Here is a 19,358-nt window from a genome sequence, read left to right as displayed (position 1 = left end):
AAGGGAGAAGACACAGTGATTGAAAATCTTGGTTCATTTTTAGTCTGTCTTGGAAAGATGAATTCTGTTCTGACTGAGTCTCAGCTACAGATGACCTGAAATCTTGCAGCATGGTGTCCTGTCTAATTATAACCTAGTTAATATTTGTTATTACTTTAATGCTGTGAATCTGCATTCTCTTTCTCTCTCTTAAAGTATAGCTAAAACCACTTGATATGTATAGCTGCCCTTTTATTTGAGGAAATGAGACAAATGAGGAAGTTGAGACATATAAAAGCTAGTTACTTGATTGGAATGACATAGTTTATCAACTAGAGTTTGATTTAGTTTCAAATAATAGAAACCTCAAATAACAGATATGGAAGTAAGTCAGTTTGGGATGAATTTACATCTTAACAATTTCAAGACTTCTGATCCATGAACATGGTATATCTCTTCATTTTGGGGGAGTTTTTAATGTTTTGTAGTTTTCAGTGTAGAGGTCTTGCATATGTTTTGTTAAACTTGCTTCTATTTTATCTTTTTTGATACTATTTATAAAGGACATTTAAATTGTTAACATTTTTCAGTTTCTTATTGCTACTGAATAGAAATACAATTGATTTTTTATAGTGACTTGTATCCTGATACTTTGCTAAATTTACTTATTAGTTTCCATAATTTTTTATTTTTTGGTACTGGGAATTTAACCCAGGGGTGCTCTACCACTGAGCTATACCTCCAATCCTTTTTTTAAAAAAAATTTAATTTGTTATTTATGACAACAGAATGCATTACAATTCATATTACACATACAGAGCACAGACCTCTAATCCTTTTTAATTTATTTTGAGAAAGGGTTGCACTAAGTTGCCCTGTCTGACCTCAAACTTGCAGTCTTCCTGCCTCACCCTCCTGAGTCACTAGGATTACTGGCGTGTACTACTATGTCAGCTAGTTTCCACAATTTTTGCTGTATATTTCTTTGTATTTTCATCATATAAAATAATAGATTGGCAAATAATAAGAATCTTGATTATTTTCCCTTTATATGCTTTATATTTTTTAATTGTCTGACTGTATGTAGCAAAACTTCTGTGAAATATTGCTGAAATATACAGCCTTGCTTTGTTCTCTATTTTAAGGAATAAGTATTTGTTATTACATAATTAAATATGATGTTATTTTAAGTTTTTTTATATGTCTATAAGATGGAGTAAATTACCTCCTATTTTAGTTTGCTGAGAGTGTTTTCTTTTTAAAAATTAATGAATGGATATTAAATTTTGTCTATGATTTTTCTATACCTATTGAAATGATTGACTTGTATCATGTACACATGAAAGGAATACATTATTCAAATATTGCATACAATAACTCATTTTGTCCATTTAATCTACCAGTTACTGAGAAAGGGTCCTTCTCTAATGATTTCTGTTTCTATTGCAGTTTTTTCTTTCATGTATCTTGAAGCTATCTTATTAGGTACTTACACATTTAGGACAGTTAAATCTTCCTGGTGAATTGCCTGCTTTTCATATTAGACATCTCTTTTATGTCTGATAACACAACTAGTCTTGAAGTCTATTTCTCTGTTATTAAAAGAACCATGTCAGCTTTCTTAACCTTTCTTTTTCATGTTTTCCCCATTTTTTTTGCCTCCATTTTTATATTTAAAGTGTTCTTTTGGAGAATACATAGATAGGTTTTACTTTTTCTAATACAGTTTGACAATTTCTGCCTTTGAATTAGAATGTTGGTCCATTTACATTCAATGTAATTATTGATGTGTTGGATCTAAGTCTAAGTCATTGCCATTTATTTTATCTTTATCTATCTATCTATCTATCTATCTATTTATCTATCTATCTATTTATTACTTTGCCAAACTTTTTTGGGTAAAGAGAGCATCTTAAAAATATTGTATTTCCTCAGTTGGATTTGTAGCTATACTGCTAGATTTTTTTTTCTTTTTTAATTTTGTGGTTGTTTCTCTTTTGTTTCTGAGGACTAAAGCATGCAGTCTTAACTGATCAGAATCACTTCATGCAAAGTATATAATTTAAAGATGGTGTGATTTTATTAACATCCTCTCATTCTTTGTTCTTTTGTCTGCATGACTGTTCATGCTATAACATGCTATGAATGTTAAAACATCATAAATCAGTGTTTGTATTTCTGCTTTTAACTGTTATTTTAAAAGAAATTAATAAAATAAAATAATTAATATTTACCTGCTAAATGTACCATTTCCAGTGCTCCTCATTTCTTCTTGAAGATCTGAGTTTCCATTTATTGCACTTCCATTCAGCTTAAATTACTTTCTTTGATATTTTTGTTGTGTGGATAGCTCTGCTGGAAACAAATTCTTTCAGCTATTCTTTATCAGAAAATATCTTAATTTACCCTCATAATTTTCCTTAGAAGTAGAATTCTAGTAGACAGATTTATTTTTCTCAAAGATGTCATATCTTTTGCTTCCGTACACCCCAGTGACAAGTCATTTGTCATTGTGAATGTATGTGTTGTGAATTTTCCTCTGTCGCCTTTTAGTATTCATGCCTTTCTCTGTTTTTCTCCCTCTATTTTCATCAGTTTGACTATGATATTCTCGAGTGTTTTCTTTGAATTTTTCCTTTCTGGGGTTCACTGAGCATTCTGTCTGTGTGTTGATATCTGCCAACCAAACGTAGTAAAATCTCAGTCATGACGCCTGTGACCCAGACAGTGGGATCACCAGGTGAAAGGACAAAAGTAAAAGAGCAGAGGGTTCATGCCAAATGTCTTACGTTTCCTCAGAAATGATCTCAGGACATTCCCACTTGCACCTCCCTGTCCTGGATGGAATCTCGGGTCTATATGTAGCTGCAGGAGAAACTGGTAAATGTCATCATTATTCTGCGATGGGAGCAGAAGTTCTATGACTGAGGGAAGTTGGGAAATGGATATAAGGACAACAACTTCTCTCACACGTAGCCACTGAGAATTTGGGTAATATCCTGGAGCACCTGTTTCCTTGTTCTGGGCCTTTCTGCTATACCCCAGATGTGCATTGTTACAGCAGAGTGCTGCTTAGGAGCTTTTATTTGGGATTAGACTGTCTGTGTAACCTCAGGTGATGTACTTGGTCTTTCTGTGCCTGATCCCCTACCTGAATATGAAGAAATAATGGTACGTACAGGGTTGATGTGAGAGCTAAGTCAGTCTAGTCAAACACCTGGCGCAGTGCCTGGTCACACACGGGCTTGCTGTCAACACATAGTTGGAACAGGCTGTCCTGAGCCAGGCAGAGATCTTGGGGATGCTCCTGCCTGCATCTCTCAGCCATTTGTGCCAGGACTTCATCCTCCTTCACCAGCCTCTCGTGGTGGCCCAGTCACTGTGCGTGTTTAAAGAGCAGTGTGTGAGCACTTCCTGGTTCCAGAGACACCCCACTGGGGGACTCATTGCAAAAGTGAAATTGGATCATGTTCTAGAGGTTGACTAACAGGCCTTCCAGTTTCCTTAGCCACAAACTCTGAATGTATAGGCAGATTGAGGTTTCCCAGAATCACCCCTCACAGCAAAGAGGACCGACCTTTCTTGGACACCATGTACCATTTTATTTAACCCTAGGAGTCCACACCATTCCTAGGCAAAGAAATTAAAATCAAAGAATAAGTGAACACCGTGCCCAAGATCATGCCACTAGTAAGAAGATTCTAGCTTTGGCTTTTGGGATTTTCATTATACATTATACAGCCTTATTATTTTTTTAAAAAAATTTTTAGGAAGGTCATTTAGGGAGTGGCTGAAGAAAATATGAGTCATTTACAAATGGATGTCATATTTATAAGAGGATTACAATATGTAGGTGATGGAAGGAAGTTTACTAGTCAAAGCAATTGCATTTTAAAATCAACTCAGCGGCTGCTTCTTCCTTCCATCCTTGAGCTCCTCAGTGTCTCAGGTGTCCAGTGTTCCAGCCTTGAACTTTCTTCTCACTCTGTTCCCTTGCCCCATCCCTATGAATGCAGTTCCCATCCATATGCCTATGACTCCCAGTGCATGTCCTCTGGTCACATCTCTGTCCTGACCACTGTGTTTCTCTGTTTGTGCCCACTACTGCACAGGAGCACCCCAACTCAGCACGAACAACATTGAACTCGTAACCCTCTCTTGAAAACCTCTCCTGCATTGTTCACTGCAATTGGTAATAGCACCATCCACCCTATCCCTGGTTTGGAAGCCTGGGAATCACATTGTATTTATGGCTGCCTCTCTTTGGATATGCACCCTTGGAGAGTCACTATGCTTTGCATAGATTTTTGCATTTATGCTTATAAGAAATGTCATTCATAGGTATTAATTTCTCCTTTCCACTGCGGGCAAAAGCTGAAGGTCAAGGTGATTACATACTAGCCGAGGGTACCACAGGTTAGTGGGCAGAGGCAGTATTTAAACAAGGTTCTTCCTGGCTCCAAAGCCTGTGCTCTTCAACACAAAGTAACATACACAAGGCCCTAGGACATATTTTATTTGCTAGAGAACTGAATGATTGGTACTCTAAAGGAAACATTATCACAAGAATCTGGATTTCAGACTTTTCTTTTTTAAATTCAGAAGATCTGTTAACTGGTCCCACATTTCAAACTGGCTGCAGGGGAATGGTGGCCATCTTCTTTGGAAGGGGCATGCTTTCTTCAGTTTGCCACACTCCCTGCCACTCCTTATTGTGTTACACGTGGCCCATTTTCCTCATCAGCATTATTTATCTGACTCCTTCTGGCATTTGAAGTTATTTTTTTTTAGTTGTAGATAGACACAATACCTTTATTTTATTTATTTATTTTTATGTGGTGCTAAGGATCAAATCTAGTGCCTCACACCACCTGCTATATAACCCCAGCCCCTGGCATTTGAAGTTTTAACTGCTATTACATTGTGTCTTGGGCTCTGTCGGTCTTTCATTCCTCTGCAGTCCCATTGGAGGGCACAATGCAGTTCTTGACATCACTAATCGAATGCTTAAACATCAGAATGGGCTCCACTGGAAAGTACATTTAACTAACATTCCGCTCTTCTACTGGATTCCAGTAGTTCTAAGGGCTTTTTCATTTTTATGCTTCTAACTCAGGTATGAGCTTCTCGTTTCTGAATTTATCCTCTTTGATCCTCCACAGGTGTTTAGCCACCTGAGTCTCAGAGCATTTTTAAGGACCCAGAACCTATGACCATGTCTCCTCTCTGTGTTTTTAGCTGAAATATTCCTGTCACCTTCTGTGTCCTGTCACCATCTGTGACCACGAGTTCAGCTCCACTGCAGAGAAGAAATAACTTAAATATACTCTTGAGTTTGATTTCTGCTTTTGGAAATTAAAATTTACAATTTCGTTATGCACCTTGAGTGGCTGTTACAGATAAACTAGACCCAGGCTCCTTGAGTGTGGATTTTATTATTTCTCATAAAGAAATCAATAGGCTCCCAAAGGTTTATTTTATACATACACACACACACACACACACACATATATAATATATGTGCATGTATACTATATATATTTTAAGTGACTACATATATACATATATAATACATGTTATAATTTTCTGATTAACGTGTATGCATTGTACATTTTAATAGGGCTCATTCTGATATTTTTACCTATGAGGTATACAGCATGCATTGATGGAATTGAGGTGATTAGAATTTGTCTTGCCTTATTATTTTATTGTTTCCTTCGAGCTCATCTCTTTTAGATTTGCATAAATATATAATAGGTAATCCTAACTATAATCATGTCACTGTTTGGGGGGTACCTTAGAACTTCTATCTCACTGGGATTTGATGGCATTAACCAACCCCTCTTTGTCTGCCCTCCTACCTTCCCAACTCCTAGAAATCACTATTTTCCACTCAGGCCAACCCTTTTTAGCTGCCACATGTGAGAGAGAATATGTGTTATCTGTCTTTTTGTGTTTGACTTCTTTCACTTAATGTCCTCTAGTTCTGTCCTTCTTGCTACAAAGGTCAGGGTTGCGCTCTGTATGGCCAGCACTCTGCTGTGAATACAGACATCTTCTTCATCCACTCATGCCCTGGTGGGCCCCTCGGTTGTTCTGCATTCTAGCCATTGTGAGTTGTGCTGCAGTAACCAGGGGAGTGCAGGTATCTCTTTGGCTTGCTGATTCCATTTCCTTTGGATGTATGCCCAGAACTGAGATTACTGACCAGATTGTACCTGTTTCTTGTTAAGCTTTTTGAGTTTCTTATATGTTCTGGATATTAATCCTGTGTTAGATCAATAGTTGGCAAATATTCTCTCCCATCCTGTAGGTTGTCTCTTCACTGTTGATTGTTTCCTTCATTCTACAGAAGCTTTTTAAAATTTTGGTATAATCCCATTTATTTAGCTTTACTTTAATTTCCTGTGATTTGGGGGGTCATATCCAAAATACCATTGCCTATACTGATGTCTTAAAGTGTTTCTTTGAGTAGTTTCATAGTTTCAGGTCTTAAATCTAGGTCTGTGTTCCAGTCAGTTGACTTTTTTACACCGTAGCAGACAAAGGTCAACTTTGAGCCTTCTGCATGTGGATATCCAGTGTTCTTTGCTCCATTCATTCCAAAGGATGTCCTTTCTCCAGTGTATGTTTTTGGCACCTTCGTTGAGGATCATTGGCATGTGGCTGTATTTCTGGGATTTCTCTTCTGATCCACTGGTCTAGGTAGTGCTGGGCTCTTCTGGTTACTCTGGGGTGTTTGGAGGTCAGGTGTTCCTCCTGCCTCCCGCCTTGTTCTTCAGGTTCAAGATTGCTTTGGCTATTTGGGGTCTTCTGTGTTTCCATGTGAATTTTTTTTCCTTCTATAAAGAATGTCATGATAGGTATTACATTGGCTCTGTGGATTGCTTTGGGTAGTACAGATGGTTTAACAGTATTAATTCTTCTAATCTAAGAACACATGAGGTCTTTCTAGATTTTTGTGTCATCTTCAATTTCCCTCATCAGCATTTTATAATTTCCATCATCTAGATCTTTCATGTCTTGGGTTAAATGTACTCCTAGGTACTTTATTTTTTATAGCTGTTGTGAAGAGAATTGCTTTCATGTTTTCTTTCTCAGCAAGTTTGTTATTCATATGTAAAAATGCTACTGACTTCCACTTGTTGATTTTGCTTGCTGCAACCTGGAGTTGTTTTGTCAGTTCTCATAGCCTTTAAGTGGAAATTTCCCCCTTTACTTTTTCTTAGATAATAAGATAAAAGCTTAAGTTCTTATCCAACTGAACATAAATTTTGTGTTAACGTGATCATTTTTCCCCCAAAACTTATTTCTTCATATTAAGGGAAAAAAAAAACAGGTTTAATTACCTTCAGTGTTGTACACAATTAGAAAATGGAAACTTCTATATTTTAAATGACTCTGATACATTTTCTAGACACAGATAAGAATAGCTAATTTTATTTTGTTCTAAGATGAAGAGATTTGAGATATTGTCCAGATTTGAAAATAGCGTGTCACATAGTGATGATAACATACAGTGCTGTTATATGTTGATAAGCATTCAGGTGTCTTCTTTTCAATGAGAATAAAATGGAATACAACTCAGGAAGGAGAGAATTATATTTCACTCCTTGTTCATTCTCACTATGGAGAATTCAAGTATTTTTAAAACCAATTGTATGGTACATTTTAAGTATTATGCCTAAAATTTAATGGCTGTCATGAACTCTACCCAATGTTGAATAATCAAGTTGAATATGCCAAATATGAATAGTGCTTCAGATAATTAAATCTGGAAGCTATTTTTGTTTGTTTATATATTTAATATGTCCTTAACAATAACTATAAAAATGGTCAATTTTGCTAAGGAGAACTAAGCACAGATGCATTAGTATAAACTTAATACAAGTATACATGAGCAAATTTATTTAACTCTTCTTTCTACGATTTAAATTACCTTCATTTAATTTTCAGATTACTCTTAAAGTATTAAAAGAAGTATAAGTTTTATCCAAAGCATTGTTCACTGCCCATAGAAATGCAGATGCATATATGTATGTATACATCATATTTAATGAGACAAATACCCAGAGAAAACAAAATAAAAATTCCCTACACAATTACCAAATTTAAAATTTAAAAATGAACAGCTTCACATAATTTTTACACACTGTAAACTACATTCATGTTAAGTGTGTAAATTCCATACCATAAACTCATCCTCTCAAAGCGTATAATTCAGTGTTGGGCAGTCATCGCCAACCTTCAGTTTACAATGTCTCCTTCCATCCCAATAGATCACCCCTGTCCATTGCCATTGGTCCCACACCAGCCACAGCATTTGTCCATCTGTTTTCTGCATTTAAGGTTCCTTCTTCTGGACATGCTGTGTAAAGGGAATATACTTTGTTACCTTTAGTGTCTGGCTCCTTCCCCTGGTTCTGTGCTGTTGAGGTTCCTGGATGTCACAGCACCTGTGGGTGCTGGTTACTTTTTATTCCCTGAATTGCTCTGCGTTGTACGGACATGCAGTACCATTTTTGTGGGTTTCAATAGCCAACTTGTAAAAAAAAAAAAGTTTGTATTGAAGAAACCAAATCAAGGTCAAAGGGATAGGAATAGGAGATATTTTTAGTGCTTGTTATTTTATATGGTTTTAATTTTTGAAATTCAGGATCCTGTCTTATCTGTTAAAGCAAAGTGAAAAATGTGTATAAACAAGACAGTAAAGCCTTACACTGACCCAAATCCTGCCTTCCTTTAGAGAATCACCATCAATTTATTTTAAGCATTATTCAAGAATATACATGCACACATACACACACGCATGTAAATATACACATGCACACATACATATGGGCATCAAAGCAGACATATGTTTTATATTACAACAAAAAGAGAATTGTGGAGCTTAGTATTTTAACACAGAAAGCAAAGCTAAGAAAAGCGAAGGGATTAATGAGCTAATCCACTCACAATGAAGAAAAGGGAAAATCTGTGGACTCCATTTGTTGGTTATCATGTGCAAACTTGTTTTCATTTCTTAAAGGCCCCTCTGCGTTTTCTTGCAGGATACTTCGGATCTGCTTGTGAAGAAAAGGTGGACCCTTGTGCCTCGTCACCATGCCAGAACAATGGCACCTGCTACGCAGACGGGGTGCACTTCACCTGCAGCTGCAGCCCAGGCTTCACGGGGTCCACCTGCGCCCAGCTCGTTGACTTCTGTGCCCTCAGCCCGTGTGCCCACGGCACGTGCCGCAGTGTGGGCACCAGCTACAAATGTCTCTGTGACCCAGGTTGGTGCCGCCCATAGACCACACACCTCTTCTTTCCTCAGTCTCAAAGACTTTCATTTTTCTTTTGCATCTGAGTAAATGTCATCCCTCGGGATATAACCAGAAGTGAATTCTACTCAATTATGGCACACTGTAGACTGCATTAGGCAGGGCTTTAAAAATATCTTTTCTCCTTTTCATGAATGTCGCATGACCAATTCACATTCATTTCAGAAAACTTAGAATATTCACGAAAGCAAAATGGAGAAAATTAAAAGGCTTCATCTTATAACAGGGCAATTATTTTTAACGATTGCCTATAGGCCATTCCAGAGCTTTTAGTGTATGGTTTACCTTTTACTGTTGTGTGCTTAAATGGACAGAATAGGTTTTCCTATTTTAGTGTGTGCATGAAAAGTGCAATGTGATCCTTTCAGAAATGTGCCATCTATTAAAATTCTTACTCTGTGCATAGTCTTCTACCCTCTGACTTCCTGTATTAACATTCAGAAGCTTCACCTTTTATTTTATGAATGTCTTTTTCATTTGTAATGCCAATTTTTAATCATGGAAGTTTTGATACTCAGAAATCAGAGTGATTACTAGTTGCAATTTGTGTCTTTCCAACCTTCTGGTGTGGTCTGAAAAGAATTCATGGATTGCCCTTTCTTCTTTCTCATTTCCATTCTGCCCACGTCTCCATCCTTGTATGAGCTAGCTTTTTAGAATGCTTCCTTGGACAAAAAGTCTTTACACACACGCCCCTGACCAGGCAGCATGGCTGGTTTTGTTTGATTTGATCTCTGCCATGTGCCTGGGATGCCTCACCTGGGAAACCTCTGGGGCTGAGATTTCTTCTTCCGGGTTCCAACCATCCCCCACGATATTACTTTTGCAGTTTTACACCATGAGACAGACCTGCACTGAAAATGACCTTTCAGTAAACAGAGGGCACATGCAATGGCATCCTGTCAGATTATGTAGCCTCCTGGGTCCTAGCTGTTTTAGCTTGTGTAAGGAACTACTCTGATGTCCAGACAGTGACAAACTCGCCACTCCTCAGCATGTATCCCAATCCTTAAGTGACACATTACTGTATTAATTTTCCTTGCATGTGTCTCTCTTCCTTCAGGGGTGGAGGAAGTGTGCTTTCTTTTAACAGCTTTTGGCTCAACAAAAATGGTCCCAAACCACCCCCGAGTGATAATCTTTTTGCATTCTGAGCTGGGTGAGTCACATCTTTGGTCCTTTCAGGGTCACATTTTCATGGAGTTTTGGAGGTCCAGTCATGCACCTGTGGTCACACATCCAGTGGGGAGCTGAGCCCAGATTCCAACCCAGGGGCTCCTCATTGTATGGCCCCAGTGCCTGGCCCCGCACCTCCCAAGGGCACACTCACACTCATGAGTCAATTAAAGGAGGTAGTTGGAAATGCAGCTGAGCATTTGAAGGGTTTTGAAAAGCTTTTTTTTTTTTTCCCCATAGATTCCTAATTCTCTGATTTGCTAAGCAGTTGACATTTTGCCAAGTTCCTCTTTCCTCTCTGGTCTGAATTACAGAGGAGGGGCTGTTTAATCGGCTTGGTAACAGTGTTAGGATTCTCCAGAGAAACAGGAGGGAGAGAGAGAGAGATTTATTTTAAGTAACTGGCTCATGCAATTGTGGGGACTGGCAATCCAGCATCCGTAGGGGAAGCTGGCAGGCTGGAAACCAGGAGGCTTTCTGCGTTGTGTGTTGGGGCTGAATTCCTTCCTCTTTGAGAAACTTATCTTTGCTCGTAAGGCCTTCCAGCGATTGGATGGGGCCCACCTGCATGTGGAAGGTCAGTCGCTCTACCCAAAGTTTACTGATTTAAATGTTAAGGTTACCTTTAAAAGCCTTCATAGCAACATCTGGATTTGCATGAGAGCAGATACCTGGGTACCACCATCTGCCACGTTGACACAGGAAGTTCACTATCCAGTACCTTTTGGGTTTCTCCTAAACCTCAGAGGGAAGAAGTTTCTTCCGTTCTACTTATGACACAAGGGTATTTTTCCAGATTCACACCATCTTCTCCTGTCTGAGTTGGTGGAGAGGGGAACCCACCCGTCCCCTGAGGGCCCTGATCCGTGTGGATCAGGGCATGTGCAGTGGGGCTGATGCTGAGGACAGGGATAGTACCCGTCTGTGCCCTTCCCCACAGGAAGGCAGAGCACCGGGACGGTTTTGTGTTTGCAAACTAAACAAGCTGCAGTTGTGCTGGGGAGAAGGGCGCCTCATCACGGCGTGACTCACGGGTCGCTGCTCCTGCACGGCACTCAAGTTGTCATAACGTGGGGTGAATCCCCTCAGCAGCAATCGGAGGTGAAATCCTCCTGTCAGGAACTTCCTCCGTACTTCATGACCTGTCCCCTGAGAGTTCTGACTCCCCCCATGATGTCCCACAAAGAAGAACCAAATATGACAAGGCTGAGAAACAACTTCAGTTTCTCCTCCTCTTCTCCTCTGACGTCCTTCCTTAGCAAAGTCTATATGTCTAGTTGCTTTATTTTTAAAACCTTAAATTGAGTGCAGTTAAGATAAATGGTGCTCCTTAATAATACCAAGTAGAGTTTTTCAGCTTCTGTGAGGGGTGTCCCTGGCCCTAAATGAAAAAATAAACACAACATTGCTGAGTGTTCCTCTTTGCACCTGGGAGAGGTACCTGAGAGTGGAAGAGATCCTGCCTGTGTGATCCCCACTTACTGACTATGACCATAGCAAATTTGCAGGGCATCTCTGGACCTCAGCTTCCTCCTCAGTTGGAAAGAAGAGAGGGCTGTGTTTGAAAGCATTAAATGAGAGTCACGTAGCCCCTTCCCTGGCATGGAGTAGAAAAAGCTCTTCATTCTCCTTTCTTTCCATGCATCGAGATTCCAGCAGCGTTCTTCAAGCCAGAATGGCAAAAGAGCTCCTATTTAAGTTCCACTTTCCCCTCCCTCTGTTCTCTGCTAAAACGTCATCCATGTCCATTTGGAGCATTTAACTTGGAAATTGCCTGTGGCCCAGCAATATCCCTAAGCAGCCCTGAAAAGCCTGGAGAGACAGGTATCCATTCCCTGAGATTCTCATGTGTCAGGCAGCCTTGGGGTTCTGTCAGGGCTCACTCATCAAACTTGGGAGACAGAATTGCTTTCAGAGAGGATGCTTCCTCAGATTGTTAGGTGACTTTGTATGAAATGAAAAAGGCATTTTAGCATCTGGCAAGAATTTATATTTTAAGAGGTGAACATGACAAGTCTGTGAATGTGAAATTTCTCGTCTTAATCTTTTGGAGCATGTAATTGCTTTACTATTAGTTTGCATAATAGAAGAATTTCATGAGAATGGGTGAAATTGGGCATCGAGCTGCAGAGCAGGAGCCTGATCATCTTAATCGAGAGCAAACGGATCTCATTTCATAAATGGCAGCAGATTGAAATCATGTCATGTTGATAATTAGTTCCCATCTGAAAAAAAAATACCATTTTGATGATTGCAAATCAAATTCGTCAGGTGCTTTATTTTCAAGCCTCATTTTTAGCTTATCAGACCAGGCATTTCTGATGGGGTTTAATATTAAATAATAAAATGTCAGCACTGAGAAATCACTGAAATGTTATCTTCCAGTTACAGTGTTAAGTGATAGGCCATTCTCTAAAAAAAAAAAAAAAATTGCAAATTGAAATCTGAAGAATGGAGAAAATGAGACCTAGAGCTGCTGCAAACATTAGGTGGAGAATTCTCCAGGGGCAGGCCATCGTCCCTGCACATGGGCACCATGGAGTTTCATGTGTCCTCCATAGCATCTGGAGATGACCATTTGGAGGATACGCACTATAGATGACCACTGCAGGAAGTAGACTTTGTAGGAAGGGACATGGTTTGCCTGAGCTCACTGGACCTAGTCCCTGACTAATCCACCTGAGCTTTACAGGTTGTAGCTTAACCACACTATATAAAGTGTTTAGGATACTTAAGAATTTAAGGTATTAAACTCTGAAGTTATTTAAGGTACAAAGCATAAGAATATATCAACTTTTATTTTCGTGAATAATGTCTTTGATGCCTGTCAATTCAACCGCAGCTGTATTCCTGGACTAGACCTAGGGCAGTTGCTGATCACCATCCTTGCCAATTCTTCTTGACCAAGGGGTTGATATTAAATTACGTTGTCCAGATACACAATATACTGTAAAATAAAGGATGTTTAGGTTTCTTCCAAATGAAGTGGTTTCTTTTCTAAAGGATGGCACGGGAATTTCAGATGCTATGTTTTTTCTGTTTGTGAGATTTGCCTTACCCATGGGCAGTGCTTCTGGTCTGTGTGGCCCCTAGGACACAGCTGGTGTTGCTTCCTCCTCTTATGTGCAGACTTAGAAATATCAACACTCTGATAGTATTTTCTGGAAACAGAATTAGAGACTCAGTGATCAGGATTTTAGTAGCAATTGAGTAACAATAAAGAAACTAGCATACCCACAGAGCTCTGAAGACACAGCTCTCTGATGAGTGCCTAGATATATTTAGATTCCTTGGAAAGTATAGTGGACAACTTTCATATGTTACTCACCTTGATCTGGCTCACCAAGATGAAGACAAATACGGGCTCCTGATCTGCATATCACCTGGAGAGTGGATTGTATAGAACATACCATCTCTTTCCCCCAGATCCTAGTCCTGCTTCATACCCTTCCTTGTTTTATCCTCCAAAATATGATGCCTACCTTCACCATCTGGATCCCCCCAGGAAGTCCTGTTTACCTAGATATATCAATTTCCAGGGAGGTTTGCTTTAGTTTTTATAACCTGTATTCTACCTCAGAAAAAGTTCACATCTCTATGTGGATATCATGATGGCTGTAAGAACTGAGAAAGAGAAGAGCAGTCACTAACATTGGGAGCTTGTTTGACACTTACAGGCCTGAAGTTGTTAGGGGCTGGCCTGATGCTCACAACTGGTTCAGAGTATCTCCTGTGGAACATAAGGACATAGACAACCTCCTAGATCACCAATATTGGACATAACCACTCAGAGGCCCTGACAAAGTGAGACAAAACAAGACCATTTCATCATTTTGTCTAAGACAAAGATCACCATGTAACCCATAAACTCTAAACATTCCTCCTTTTTTTTTTTTGTATCCAGTGAATTGGTCGCTGTTTCGTTACCAACTATGGCACCAGCCTTGTCTGGCCAGATACCCAAACTTAGAATTGCTCCTGCATTCGGACAGCATCCACATTGGCATGAATCCTCCTTAAATCACCCGAATGGAGTTCAAATTCTATAATAAATCCTATCTAACATTTTCTTGCTGAGCTATTCCATGGTTCCTCATTGTGTCATTAAACTTGATCAACTCCAAGTGTGTCCATGGAAGCATTTTGTTGGAGGGCATGGACAAAACTTAATTGATTACAATGCTCTAATTACTGAGGTAGGCAATTGATGATTGAATTTCCATATTGACATCAGTTCGACTGGAGTTTCTAATGAATTAGACATTGAGATCCAGTTGGCTGCAGGACAAGATGCTTTAGATGCTGTAATGAGTAGTAAGTCTGAAATGCTCGTTAGGGCAGATTGAGGAGCAATGTAGATGCTAAGGAGTTTGGACAGTGAACACTTGGAGAAATTTTTTTACAGGGTATGTGTGAAGAGATATGTGTTTTAGATCATTCTCATGGTTTTTGGTATATAGCAGTCAAGAAGAGACTAGAAGACAGGAACTTTTGGCAAATGGAGGTAAAGACTTGAACTTGTGCAGTGGGGATTGAAAGGATGGTTCAGACACTTATGTGAGGAAGGATCATAAGAGTTTCATTGTGAGTAGGAAACAAAGGTGAGAATGGAGTCAGTGGGGCCCTAAGGCTTTTTCTTGGGTAACTCAGAGAAACTGGAAAATATGCAAAAGGATCCTTTTTATAATAATAAAAAAGACTCTTTTTATTCTCTTGGGTAGGCCAAGTGAGGCCGATGCTACAGCACATAGTTGGGCTAGGATTTGGGGATGAGGTGAAACCAGGGAAATAAGAATGGACTTCCTGTGGTCTGGGTGCTGCAGAAAGTCATGGCAGCTGTTAAGAGAGAAGAAGGTGAGAGAGCCCACCCAGACACAGTCATCTGATCCTTGGCAAAGGTGCTGAGAACGTACACCCCAGAAAGGACAACCTTTCTAACAAGTGGTACTGGGAAAACTGGATATTCATATGCAGAAAAATGAAAATAGGTCACCATGTTTCACCCTGGACAGAGATCAGCTCAAAATGGATCAAAGACCTCGTGATTAGACCAGGATCTATGCTACTTCTAGAAGAAAATGTAGGGTCCACACGCAGCTCATAGGCCCAGGTAATGACTTTCTCAATAAGACCCCTAAAACTCAGAGAGTAATGACAGAAATTAATAAATGGGATTGTATCAAATTGAAAAGCTTCTGCACAGACAAAAGAAACAAGACTGTGAAGAGAGAACCTACAGAATGGGAAACATTTTTTTCTAGCTACTGTTTTAACAGAGGATTAATATCCAGAATATATAAAGAACTCAAAAAACTTAACGTCAAAAAATCCCCAGAGTAATAAATGGGCAAATGAACTAAATAGACACTTCTCAAAAGAAGAAACACAAATGGCCAATAAATATACAAAAAAATGGTCAATATCGTTAGCAATTTGGGAAATACAATTCAAACTGCACTAAGATTTCATTTCACTCTAGTCAGGATGGCAGCCATCAAGAATATCCACAAGAATAAATACTGAAGAGGATACAGAGAAAAAGGGACACTTTTACATTGTTGGTGGAACTATAAATTAGTACAATCACCTCTGGAAATCAATATGGAGGTTCCTCAAAAGTCTAGGAATGGAACCACCATATGACCCAGCTATACCACTCAGTATTTGTCCTAAAGAATTAAAATCGGCATACTATAGTGATATAGTATGCTATATCATGTTTATAGCAGCACAATTCCCAATAGCCAAACTATGGAACCAGCCTAGGTGCCTATCAATAGATAAATGAATAAAGAAAATGTAGTATATATACATAATGGAGTTTTATTCAGCCACAAAGAATTAAATTATGTCATTTGCAAAAGAAAAATAGTTGGAATTTGAGAACATTATATTAATTGAAATAATCCAAACTCAGAAAGTCAAGGATAATATGTTTTCTCTTATATGTAGAAACTAAAGAGGAAAAAGGAAAAAGAAAGGTGGGGGTAGGGGAAACCTCATGACAATCAAAGGGAGAAGCGTAGAGAAAATGGATGAGGAGGAGGGAAATGGGAAAATACTGGGGAATGATATTGGCCGAGCTTCGTTGTCATATGTGTTCATGTACAAATACATAACAGAGAATCCCACCATTATGTATAAGTATAACGCACCCATAAAAATATGGGAAAAGAGATAGCTGAAGGTGAGTGTATAAGAGAAAGGGGGGAATTGGGGAGACCGTTAGAGAGCTCTGCAGTGGAAGCAGCAGCTGAAGGTGGTAGAGAAGCCCTTGTAGATGTGGGAGGGTCACGGAGAGAGCAGAGGGCAGGGCATGGGCATCAGTATGTGCTGGGGAGGATGAGAAGGCACTTCTCCTGTGTGAGCAGCTCGCCCTGTGGGGGCTTCCAAACCTCCGTTATTAGTATTTGTGATCTTTGACGACTTCCTTAGGCTAACAGCCTGAGGGACTCATCCAAGGACACTGGTAAGGAGTCAAGGGAGATCACCTGGAGGAGCATATGGGATTTTTATGAGATTCCCTGTGTTAACAATCTACTCGTTGGAATGGCTGATCCATATGTATGAAAGTGTTAATGAACTGGCCTTTACTTAAAAGGGATTCTGCCCTCCCTGCTCCCCAGCTTCCCCTCAAAATTCAAATCATTCACAACTCACTCTTGGCTGGACTAATATTGAAAAGGCGTGAGATCTACCTGCCAAAAATAGGAGTTAGCGTTGCCTGGAGGACAGCAGAAGTCAGCTCACATCATTCACCTGGAATGGAAGTTGGAAATGGCAGCTGGTGACAGGTGATGTTGCTGACCCGTGCTTGTCCAGGACGGCTCTATCTGCCAACATGTGATTTCAGGAAATTCTCATCAAGCCTGTGGCCCTGGAGGCCAGATGGAGACTTGTCTAAACTGTTTTGTAACTAAGCCATTAACTCCTATCTTGCTTTGTGGTTGGAAGTTATTATTAAGCAATCCCTACTGTTTCTGACTGCTGGAGAGTGTCTGAGAACCCGGGATTTAGAACAGAAACCCTGCATGCTCTGCCTCCTCCCTGGTGTGATAGGCGGGGCCTGGATTCTCAGGTGAGAAGAGCCTCCTCAGAGCCCCAGCTGTACCTGTAAGCAGCTGTGAGTTGGCCTCTGTTGGCTACTTTCCTCTTCTGTAAAATGGGGATAAACATAAACATCCAAGCAGATGACACAGACGTCATTGACTTTGAAATCTATGAATTGATGGCGGGGCAGTGCAGATATCAGGTATTTCTTTTCCTGGGAAAGACCATTGAGGAAATTATTAAATCTGTGCTCTGATTATCTTCTTCTGAGGTTCTAGGTTAGCGCTGGGTTAGCTGTGAGATCAAGTTTCACGGCCATCGTGGGCATTCTTAAGTGATCCGCACACACGTAGCTTTGTAAGGGATGGGGAGATTGCTTGCTGCCATCACAGCTCTTTGTGACTCTAGTCAGAGATAATTAAGGGACAGGTGAGAGGAAAGTCTCAACTAGACCGGTTTCCTGAGTGACCAGAGTCCTCACCAAGTGGGACCTGGGGTCCTTGTCATTCTCTGACAAGGAGCTGGTTAAGGGTGGAGCCTGGATCCCACCCAGGCAGTCAGGATCCAGAGCCTCTGTTGCCTTTGAGCAGATAGGAAATGGGGTCAAACTGTGACCATCACTCTCCGAGGGACTGAAAAATGAAGATGTTAATCACATTTACTAAGTATAGTTGTCTTAATAGCCAGCTCAAATTCACACATTAAGTTGAGATCATCACCCACATTGATTCCACTCTGTTGACCCGGCGAGTGACCTGATCCAGGTGGCTCTGCTTCTCGTAGCTCCCATCCCTGAGAACCTACTACATCTAGACTCTGCCAAATGCTGAACATCTTTTCTCTTACTTGTTCCTTAGGGCTTGAGGCATAGCTCAGTGGTAGAGCACTTGCCTCGCCTGTGTGAGGACCTGGGTTCAATCTGTCCCAATATAGGCAACAAAAACCACTCTTAGTGCTCCTATCCTTCCACTTAAGGATAGGGAAAGTGGGGCATTGAGAGTTCAAACAGCAGGAGGTGGAGGTGGAGGTGATGGAGGACCAGTTTTAACCTAGGTTTGCCTGGCATTCAAGCCCCTGCTCTTGACCAATAGGCTGGACTTTTGGAAGCCTAGTTGTGGCCTCCCGTGTCAGGTGTGACCCTGACCTCTCGCTTGTGGTTGGACCAATCAGGAGAACAAACTTCCAGACTCGCCTGTCTCAGTAGTGCTCCTGAGCATGGGATGCCAGCTGCAGAGGTGGCCTTGATTGTCATTTGGTGAATGACTTTTCACCAATAGAAGCTTCTCAGTTCCCGGCACAGAGGAGTTCAACTCATGTCGGAGGGAGTGGATCGGCTTGTGAGCAGGCAGAACCCTTCTGCCTTTGCCTTACCCTGAAGATCCAGCAATCTGCTGCTTTGAAATTGTTGCTGAGGGCTACCTGCACTGGAAGCTTATGATTTCATTGACCTGGATGCACTTAATTAAAGAAACTGCTCTTCCTGTGACTCAAAGGAGAAAGGCAGACATAGCCATGACAGATGAGCTGCCCTGCAGGTTGGGTAGGTTCTCTTGATTGGCACTTCTCACTTCTGGGGGTCCCCAGTGGCTACTAGCAATTTTTCTTGCCCCAGAATTCCTAAAAGTCTCTTGCACTGATTGCTTTATACCAGAGACGACTTTGCTCTTGTTTCTCTTCTCCTGGCCCTGGAAATATCATAGTTTGAAATGTTCTTTCCTCTTCATCTTTGACTTTTGTGTTTTTAGTTCTCTGCCTTGAGGTAGTCTGATGTCACGCACCGTCAGTAGCACACCTTCCCAGGAGGCTGGCTCAGTGACAAGCATGAGG

At 40.3% G+C, this 19,358-nt stretch overlaps 1 protein-coding gene across 1 annotated transcript in view; it reads left to right on the top strand.

The window, feature by feature from the left end:
* Dner (delta/notch like EGF repeat containing) overlaps positions 1-19,358 on the top strand; it is a 288,589-nt gene that overhangs the window by 214,030 nt on the left and 55,201 nt on the right. The window contains exon 8 of the mRNA XM_046439974.2: positions 9,033-9,257. Coding sequence (XP_046295930.1) covers positions 9,033-9,257 — 225 coding nt within the window. The remainder of the gene's footprint in view (positions 1-9,032; positions 9,258-19,358) is intronic.

This window comes from Marmota monax, unplaced genomic scaffold, assembly GCF_021218885.2.
Source record: "Marmota monax isolate L192 unplaced genomic scaffold, Marmota_monax_Labrador192_F-V1.1 WCK01_AAM20220418_F8-fsc00041, whole genome shotgun sequence".
NCBI lineage: Eukaryota > Metazoa > Chordata > Mammalia > Rodentia > Sciuridae > Marmota > Marmota monax.
Note: the sequence above shows the minus strand (reverse complement) of the source record. Positions and strands in the feature narration are given on the sequence as shown.